Source organism: Penaeus vannamei, chromosome 11 (genome assembly GCF_042767895.1).
Source record: "Penaeus vannamei isolate JL-2024 chromosome 11, ASM4276789v1, whole genome shotgun sequence".
Lineage (NCBI taxonomy): Eukaryota > Metazoa > Arthropoda > Malacostraca > Decapoda > Penaeidae > Penaeus > Penaeus vannamei.
The window spans coordinates 2,644,963-2,654,962 of NC_091559.1; the positions used below are offsets into that span (position 1 = coordinate 2,644,963).

The following is a 10,000-nucleotide window of genomic DNA, read 5'->3' on the forward strand; positions in this document are numbered from 1 at the left end:
TAGAAATGGGTGTTGGTTGGCGGTGTACGGTGGTGGTGTTGGAAGAGGTGTTGGGTGGTGGTTTTGGGAATGGTTTTGGAAGGGTGTTGGACAGGGTGTTGGGTGGTGGTGTTGTGGTTGGTGGTGTTGAAAGAGGTGTTGGAAATGGTTTTGGAAAGGTTGTTATGGCTGGTGGTGTTGGAAAGGGTGTTGGGTGGCGGTATTGAAAGGGGTGTTTTGGTTGGCGGTGTTCGAAGAGGTGTTGGATGGTGGTTTTGGGAATGGTTTTAGAAAGGTTGTTGTGGCAGGTGGACTTTGCGCGTCGGGTTGGAAGCGGTGTTGGAAAGGGTGTTGTGGCTGGCGTTGTTGGAAGAGGTGCTGGAAAGGGTGTTGGTTGGCCACAGAAGGCGCTGAGTGTGGTGCCCGTTTGGCGATGGTGTTGTTCAAAGTGGTGTTGGAAAAGGTGGCGGTTGGCGGTGTTGGCAATGGGGTTGGCGGTGTTGGCAATGGGGTTGGCGGTGTTGGCAATGGGGTTGGCGGTGTTGGCAATGGGGTTGGCGGTGTTGGCAATGGGGTGGGTTGGCGGTGTTGGCAATGGGGTTGGCGGTGTTGGCAATGGGGTTGGCAGTGTTGGCAATGGGGTTGGTGGTGTCCGGGCCTCTCTCTTTCCATCTCCCTTTTCTTATCGGGCATTCGATCTGTCCGATTGGGTATTCCCCTTTGCCATATATTGGGCCAAACGCGCCTGCACGCCCCCACGTATACGATCATGTGTGTATTCTCTGTCTCTCTTCCTTTCTCTTTCTTTCTCTTTCATTCTCTCTTTCTCTTTCTCTTTCTCTTTCTATTTCTCTTTCTTTCTTTTTCTCTTTCTCTTTATCTTTCTCTCTTTTTCTCTCTCTCTTTCTTTTTCTCTTTCTCTCTTTCTCTTTCTCTTTCTTTTTCTCTGTCTCTGTCTCTGTCTCTGTCTCTCTCTGTCTCTCTCTCTTTCTCTTTTTCTCTCTCTGTCTCTCTCTCTCTCTCTCACTCACTCTCTCACTCACTCACTCACTCACTCACTCACTCTCTCTCTCACTCTCACTCTATCTCTCTTTCTCTCTCTCTCTCTCTCTCTCTCTCTCTCTCTCTCTCTCGCTCTCTCTCGCTCTCTCTCTCTCTCTCTCTCTCTCTCTCTCCTCACTTCTCTCTCTCACTCACTTCTCTCGCTCTCTTTCGTTTCTTTTTCACTCTCTCTCCTCTCTCTTTTTCTCACTTCTCTCGCTCCTCCCTCTCCTCCCTCTCCTCCCTCCCCCTTTCCCCCCTCCCTCCCCTCCCTCCCTCTCCCCCTCCCTCCCTCCCTCTCTCACCCACACTCTCCCAAACACACAGGAATGCGTGGGCGCCCCGACATGTGCATGGCCATGAATATATGCATTTATTCATAATATCCTGCAGTCCATTACCGCCTGCTCCTGCGCGTGAACTCTCTCCCCCACCCCCTCCCCCCCCCACCCCTCCGACGCCCGCCCTCGCCCGCCCGCCCGCCCGCGTGCAGACAGGCAGGCGGGCGGGCGGGCAGGCTTGACATCGCCGCCGTGTTTTTATTTCTCGTTTCCTTCCGTTATTTTGGGCGGCACGTGTTTCCTGCACTTTGCGTGGCGACGGCGCAGGTGTTTCCTTGTCGTATGGGGTGGGGGTGAGGTGGGGTGGGGTGGGGTGGTGGTGGGGGCGCGCTGACTTCTGGGTTGGTTCGTTCGCAGTGCGCCCACCTGTCTCGTTTTTTTGTTGTCGTTTGTTTGTTTCTTGACCTGGTGTTGTTGTTGTTGTTTAGCTTACCTGGTCTTTTTCGTGTTTTATCTCTCTCTCTCTCTCTCTCTCTCTCTCTCTCTCTCTCTCTCTCTCTCTCTCTCTCTCTCTCTCCCTCCCTCTCTCTCTCTCTCTCTCTCTTTCTCTCTCTCATTTCCTTCCCCCCTCCCTCTCTCCCTCCCCTCCTCCCCCTTTGTCTATCTATTTATCTATTCATCTCCCCTCCCCCCTCCCCCCTCCCCCCTTCGCCCTTCTCTTTGATTACCATTCATTATCTCCTTGCTTCCTCTCCTTCGCCCTCCCTTCCCTCTCCCCCTCCTTTCCCTCTCTCCCTTGTCGTGTACTTACTCATTTAGCAACGTGTCCTTGGCTGTGTCTTTGTGTCTTTGTTTCTCATTTCCATACACAGCTCGAGAGGGGGGGGGGGGGGGGGTGAGGGGATGGGATTGAGGGGATGGGGAAGGGGAAGGGGGTGAGGGGATGGGGAGTGGGGGAGAGTGAAGGGGGTAGGGGTGAGGGGAAGGAGGGGAGAGTGAAGGGGCACGGGTGAGGGGAAGGGGGTGGGGGAGAGTGAAGGGGTGGGGGTGAGGGGATGGGAGACAGGGATGGGGAGTGGGGGAGAGTGAAGGGGGCGGGGGTGAGGGGAAGGGGGCGGGGGAGAGGGGAAGGGGAAGGGGGTGAGGGGAAGGGAGAACGGTTGCCACTTGTGTTGATTTGTGATTTTTTTTTAATGTTTGTATTTTTATTGACATTATTTTTATGTTTTTTTTTTATATAATCATGTTGATGAATGTCAAATCCTCTCCCTTTATCAATATTAAAGAAATAATCATCATTGTCCATCAACACCATCTTTATTATCGTCTTCTACGTCATTGTTCATTGCCATCACGATTATCCTTATCACAATGGCGTTAATTGCAATCAATTATTCCTATTCTGTGGATGTTATTCATACTGTTATTGCGTTGTTATTGTTATTGTTATTGTGGTCCGTGTGACGTTCGTTCCATTATAACTGTTCTCCTGAAGGTACTTTTGATGGTGCTAATGATTCGTACTTGATAATCGTAATTACAGTTATAACATTTATTTTTTATTGCTAGTACTATTGTTGAACGTCTTTTTTTAAATTAATTTTGGTTGTGGTTTGTTTAATTGTCGGTGATAGTAATAGTATTGAGCGTGAATTGATATAGTGATGATTAAGATAATGAAAATACAATCAGAATGATAATCAGGAGGAATTGATAATGGTGAGGAAATGAGAATAGGAACGAGAGAAAATACACTCACGATAATGAGCAATAACAGCAAGCATGATAACCCGCGATCGCGAATGATAACAAATAATTGTGAGAAAAGAGAGAACAAGAACGCGAAAAATTACGCTAAAGAGAGGAATAATGACACGGAGGAGGGAGAGCGAGGAAGACCACGTGACCGACACGCACGCGGCAACCGGCACCATAATGGCATTTTCTCTCTCTCTCTCTCTCTCTCTCTCTCTCTCTCTCTCTCTCTCTCTCTCTCTCTCTCTCTCTCTCTCTCTCTCTCTCTCTCTCTCTCTCTCTCTCTCTCCTCTCTCCTCCCCACCTCCCACCTCCCACCTCCCACCTCCCACCTCCCCCTCTCTCCTCTCTCCTCTCTCCTTCCCTCCTCCCCCTCTCTCCTCTCTTTCCCTCTCTCTCTCTCTCTCTCTCTCTCTCTCTCTCTCTCTCTCTCTCTCTCTCTCTCTCTCTCTCTCTCTCTCTCTCTCTCTCTCTCTCTCTCTCTCTCTCTCTCCCTCCCTCCTTCCTTCCCTCCCTCCCTCCCTCCCCTCTCTCTCTCTCTCCCTCCTCCCTCCCTCCCTCCCTCCCTCCCTCCCTCCCTCCCTCCCTCCCTCCCTCCTCCCTCCCTCCCTCCCTCCCTCTCTCCCCCCGCCCGCGCGCTGCTACAGCGAGTGGAGAGAGTAATACAGTTTCGTAGCGGTGCGAGGAACTGAGCGAAGGAGGAGGGGGAGAGGCGAGAGAGAGTGGGGAGGGGGGGGGAAGAGAGAGTGGGGAGGGGGGGATTCAGTTCAAGGAGACTTTTAGTTTCGTTTCTTTTTATTTTGGGGTTTTCATTTTTTTCCTTTTTAGCGTTTTTTTTGGGGGGGGAGGTGGAGGGGGAGGGGGACTTCCTTTTCATCGTGGTACTCATCCGGATGTATGTACTTATTATATGTATATTTATTTTTTCTCCCATTTCCTCATTCATTTCGTTCCCTCGATCTCCCCTTTCCTCATCCCCCCCCTCTCTTTTTCTTCTCCCTCGCCGCGCCCTCGAGTCCATCTCAGTTATCCCTTTCTCTCTCTCTCTCTCTCTCTCTCTCTCTCTCTCTCTCTCTCTCTCTCTCTCTCTCTCTCTCTCTCTCTCTCTCTCTCTCTCTCTCTCTCTCTGGAGGGAAGGAAGGAGGGAAGGAAGGAGGGAGGGGAGGGAAGAAAGGGAAGAGGGAAGGAAGGAGGGAAGCAAGATGGAGGCGAGTAAAGGACGCGATGCTGACAGTTGCGTCAATGGCGAGGCAGGGAATGATGCTGAGTGGGCGCCCAATAGTCCCCCCGGTGTCGGCGAGCGATCACGGGCGTGCGTCTTGCATCCCGCCCACCTGGCGCCTCTCGCAGCGTCAGCCTCCCCCTGGAAGGACGGCGGGCGGGCGAGTCGTCGAAGTCGTCGTCTGAGGAGCTTTTGTTGTGGGGTCGGCGGCTGCGGTGGGGCGGTGGGCGGTGGGTTGTGGGGGTGGGTTGTGGGGCGTGGGTTGTGGGCGGTGTGTTATGGGGGTGGGCGGTGGGGGTGGGTTGTGGGGATGGTGGGTTGTGGGGGTGGGCGGTGGGCGGGGAATGGGGGGAAGGATTGTGGATGCGTATTGTAGGATTGGTGTGATTATTGTGGGCGGTGGGGGTGGGCGGGGAGTGTCGGGAAGGATTGTGGATGCATAATGGGTGATTGGTGTGGTTGTTGTGGTGTGGCGCGTGTGTGGTGCGCTAAGAAAGGCTTTCCGATACTTTATTTTAGCAGTCGAGCGAGCGATGCGGTGAGACGATTTGCGAGAGTCATTCTTTGCACGTAAAAGGACGCACGCACACACACGCACACACACACACACACACACACACACACACACACACACACACACACACACACACACACACACACACACACACACACACACACACACACACACACACACACACACACACACACACACACACACACACACACACACACACACACACACACACACACACACACACACACACACACACACACACACACACACACACACACACACACACACACACACACACACACACACACACACACACAAAGATACATACATATAGTATCCACCTGAACATGAAACGCCCACCGTCAGGTTCCACAAAGGACAGACCTCATTACACGCTGAAAGAGGAGAGGGAGAGGGAGAGAGAGAGGGAGAGGGAGAGGGAGAAGGGAAAGGGGAGGGGAAGGGGAAAGGGGAAGAGGGGGGAAGGAAGGGAAAGGGGAAGAGAGAAGAGCAAGGGGAAGGGGTAAAGGGTAGGTGTGGGGGAGTGACGTGTGGCCGGAATCTTGAAGAATGGAGTTTTCGGTGGTGGGGCGGGGGCACAGATGGGGGGTGGGGGGGTGAAAAGTGTGAAAAGTGTGGAGTGTGGGGGGGGGCGTTATGCGTGTCCGTGCGTCCGTGATTTAGTTTTGTTTCTTCACCTATGACCTCGAGTCTTATTTTTCGTTTTTTTCCCTCCATCTCAATCTATTTTTCATTTTTTCCCTCCATCTCTATCTATTTTTCATTTTTTCCCACCATCTCAATCTATTTTTCCTTTTTTCCCCTCCATCTCCATCTATTTTTCATTTTTTTCCCTCCATCTCCATCTATTTTTCATTTTTTTCCCTCCATCTCAATCTATTTTTCATTTTTTTCCCACCATCTCAATCTATTTTTCATTTTTTTCCCTCCATCTCAATCTATTTTTCATTTTTTCCCTCCATCTCAATTTATTTTTCATTTTTTTCCCTCCATCTCAATCTATTTTTCATTTTTCCCCTCCATCTCAATCTATTTTTCATTTTTTTCCCCTCCATCTCAATCTATTTTTCATTTTTTCCCCTCCATCTCAATCTATTTTTCATTTTTTTCCCTCCATCTCAATCTATTTTTCTTTTTTTCCCCTCCATCTCAATCTATTTTTCTTTTTCCCCCCTCCATCTCAATCTATTTTTCATTTTTTTCCCTCCATCTCAATCTATTTTTCTTTTTTTCCCCTCCATCTCAATCTATTTTTCATTTTTTCCCCTCCATCTCAATCTATTTTTCATTTTTTTCCCTCCATCTCAATCTATTTTTCTTTTTTTCCCCTCCCTCTCAATCTATTTTTCATTTTTTCCCCTCCTTCTTAATCTATTTTTCTTTTTTTCCCCTCCATCTCAATCTATTTTTCATTTTTTTCCCTCCATCTCAATCTATTTTTCTTTTTTTCCCCTCCATCTCAATCTATTTTTCATTTTTTCCCCTCCATCTCAATCTATTTTTCATTTTTTTCACTCCATCTCAATCTATTTTTAATTTTTTCCCCTCCATCTCAATCTATTTTTCATTTTTTTCCCTCCATCTCAATCTATTTTTCATTTTTTTCCCTCCATCTCAATCTATTTTTCGTTTTTTTTCCCTCCATCTCCATCTATTTTTCATTTTTTTCCCTCCATCTCAATCTATTTTTCATTTTTTTCCCTCCATCTCAATCTATTTTTCATTTTTTCCCTCCATCTCAATCTATTTTTCATTTTTTCCCTCCATCTCAATCTATTTTTCATTTTTTTCCCTCCATCTCAATCTATTTTTCATTTTTTTCCCTCCATCTCAATCTATTTTTCATTTTTTCCCTCCATCTCAATTTATTCTTCGTTTTTTTCCTTCCATCTCAATCTATTTTTCATTTTTTCGCTCCATCTCAATCTATTTTTCATTTTTTCCCTCCATCTCAATCTATTTTTCATTTTTTTCCCTCCATCTCAATCTATTTTTCATTTTTTTCCCTCCATCTCAATCTATTTTTCATTTTTTCCCTCCATCTCAATCTATTTTTCATTTTTTTCCCACCATCTCAATCTATTTTTCATTTTTCCCTCCATCTCAATCTATTTTTCATTTTTTTCCCTCCCATCTCAATCTATTTTTCATTTTTTTCCCACCATCTCAATCTATTTTTCATTTTTTTCCCTCCATCTCAATCTATTTTTCATTTTATTTCCTCCATCTCAATCTATTTGTCATTTTTTTCCCTCCATCTCAATCTATTTTTCATTTTATTTCCTCCATCTCAATCTATTTTTCATTTTTTCCCTCCATCTCAATCTATTTTTCATTTTTTTCCCTCCATCTCAATCTATTTTTCATTTTTTTCCCTCCATCTCAATCTATTTTTCATTTTTTTCCCTCCATCTCAATCTATTTTTCATTTTATTTCCTCCATCTCAATCTATTTGTCATTTTTTTCCCTCCATCTCAATCTATTTTTCATTTTATTTCCTCCATCTCAATCTATTTGTCATTTTTTTCCCACCATCTCTATCTATTTTTCATTTTTTCCCTCCATCTCAATCTATTTTTCATTTTTTTCCCTCCATCTCTATCTATTTTTCATTTTTTTCACTCCATCTCAATCTATTTTTCATTTTTTTCCCTCCATCTCTATCTATTTTTCATTTTTTTCACTCCATCTCAATCTATTTTTCATTTTTTTCCCTCCATCTCAATCTATTTTTCATTTTTTTCACTCCATCTCAATCTATTTTTCATTTTTCCCCTCCATCTCAATCTATTTTTCATTTTTTCCCTCCATCTCAATCTATTTTTCATTTTTTTCACTCCATCTCAATCTATTTTTCATTTTTTCCCCTCCATCTCAATCTATTTTTCATTTTTTTCCCTCCATCTCAATCTATTTTCCATTTTTTTCCCTCCATCTCAATCTATTTTTCATTTTTTCCCTCCATCTCAATCTATTTTTCATTTTTTTCCCTCCATCTCAATCTATTTTTCATTTTTTCCCCTCCATCTCAATCTATTTTTCATTTTTTTCCCTCCATCTCCAATCTATTTTTCATTTTTTCCCTCCATCTCAATCTATTTTTCATTTTTCCCTCCATCTCAATCTATTTTTTCATTTTTTTCCCTCCATCTCAATCTATTTTTCACAATTTTTTCCCCTCCCATCTCAATCTATTTTTCATTTTCCCTCCATCTCAGTAATCTATTTTTTTCATTTTTTCCCTCCATCTCCAATCTATTTTCCATTTTTTTCCCTCCATCTCAATCTATTTTTCATTTTCCCTCCATCCAATCTATTTTTCATTTTTTTCCCTCCATCTCAATCTATTTTTCATTTTTTCCCCTCCATCTCAATCTATTTTTCATTTTTTTCCCTCCATCTCAATCTATTTTTCATTTTTTCCCCTCCATCTCCATCTATTTTTCATTTTTTCCCTCCATCTCAATCTATTTTTCATTTTTTTCCCTCCATCTCAATCTATTTTTCATTTTTTCCCCTCCATCTCTATCTTTATTCCGTATCAATCTTTTTTATTTCCATTCCCAAACGATTGATTTGTCTACCGCAATAATTATTAGATTAAAAAAAAAACACCATTCTTTGACTGATAAAACAGATAAAGCGATATGAGTGTGTGTGTGTGTGTGTGTGTGTGTGTGTGTGTGTGTGTGTGTGTGTGTGTGTGTGTGTGTGTGTGTGTGTGTGTGTGTGTATGCATGTATGTATATATAAAAAGACGATGATAAAAAAATACGATTCTTTGACTGATAAAAGCCGATAAAGTGATATGAGTCACGTGGGTACTTCTCGGCGTGTTATATTGTAGTCACGAGTAATTGAAAGAAGAGAAAAGGAAGAAATAAGAAAGAAGAAAGAAAGAAAGAAAAACAAGGAAAGAAGAAAAAAAGAAAGAAGAAAAAGAAAGATAGAAAGAAGAAAAGAAAAAGAAAGATAGAAAGAAGAAGAAAAAAAAAGAAAGAGAAAGAAGAAAAAGCAAATAACGAAAGAAGAAAAATAAAGATAGAAAGAAGAAAAAAAGAAAGAAAGAAAAAAAAAACATGGAAGGGCCATTATTTCGGTGTATCAATTTCGTCCTGTCCGACCAGCGTCATCATCATCATCATCATCATCATCATCATCATCATCATCATCATCATCATCATCATCATCGTCATCATCATCATCATCATCATCATCATCATCATCATCATCATCCTCATCATCATCGTCATCATCATCTACCTCGTCCGATTCGTCTACCGTTTGATCTACCGCCGCGTCTGCCGTTGGTTCGCATCCGGCGCTGGCTTTGGCTTCATTTTCTCCTGTCTCGTGGATTTTCGTTTTCTTGATCTTTCTCTCTTTTTTTTTTTTTTTCTTTTTTTTTTACTTATTATATGCGTTATTGTTTTTTTGTTTTATGTGTTTATCTTTTGGTTGGATTATTATTATTATTATTATTATTATTATTATTATTATTATTATTATTATTATTATTATTATTATTATTATTATTATTATTATTATTATTATTATTTCGATTATTATTTTTTTTTATTTTTGACGTGTTTTTCGTTTCGGTTAAGTGCAATATCTCTTTGTGTGAGTTGTTTTTTTGTTTTTATTCTCTTTCTTTTTCTTCCTCTTTTTTTCTCATTTTTGTACGTGGGGAAATGTGATATATTGTCTTTTTTCACTTGTTTTTTTATTGTTTTACTCTTCGCTTCTTCTCTTTGTCCTCTCTTCGCTGCGTGGTTCTAGTTTCTCCTTCCTCCCCTTTTGCCTTTCCTTCTTTCTCTCCTCTAGTCCCCCCCTACCCCTTCCTCCCCTCACAATTAGTCCCCACCCCCTTCCCCTTCCCTCCCTCTCTAGTCACCCCCTACCCCATCCTCCCCTTTAGTCCCCACCCCCTTCCCCCTTCCTCCCCTCTAGTCCCCCCCTTCCCTTCTTGTCACCCCCCTACCCCTTCCTCCCCTCTAGTCCCCCCTACCACCCTTCTTCCTGCCCCCCTCTCCCCCTCCCCCCACCTGAGCCATGAGGAAGTTGCCCCAACGCCAGGTGCTGGGGGACAGGCGCCCGCAATCCCTCCTCCCTCTCGTGTTGGCGTCAGGATGGAGGTCACGCCCCACCCCTCCCCTCGCCATCTCCCACCCCCCCCTTCCCCC

General features: G+C 44.1%; 1 protein-coding gene across 1 annotated transcript in view; it reads right to left on the reverse strand.

The window, feature by feature from the left end:
• Nucleotides 1-10,000, reverse strand: part of LOC138863142 (RNA-binding protein 25-like) — a gene marked incomplete at its 5' end in the record, with an annotated part of 17,820 nt that overhangs the window by 272 nt on the left and 7,548 nt on the right. The window contains 2 exons of the mRNA XM_070126853.1: nucleotides 1-655; nucleotides 3,462-3,669. The exon at nucleotides 1-655 is cut by the window's left edge and continues 272 nt beyond it. Of these exons, the coding sequence (XP_069982954.1) occupies nucleotides 1-655; nucleotides 3,462-3,669 (863 nt within the window). The remainder of the gene's footprint in view (nucleotides 656-3,461; nucleotides 3,670-10,000) is intronic.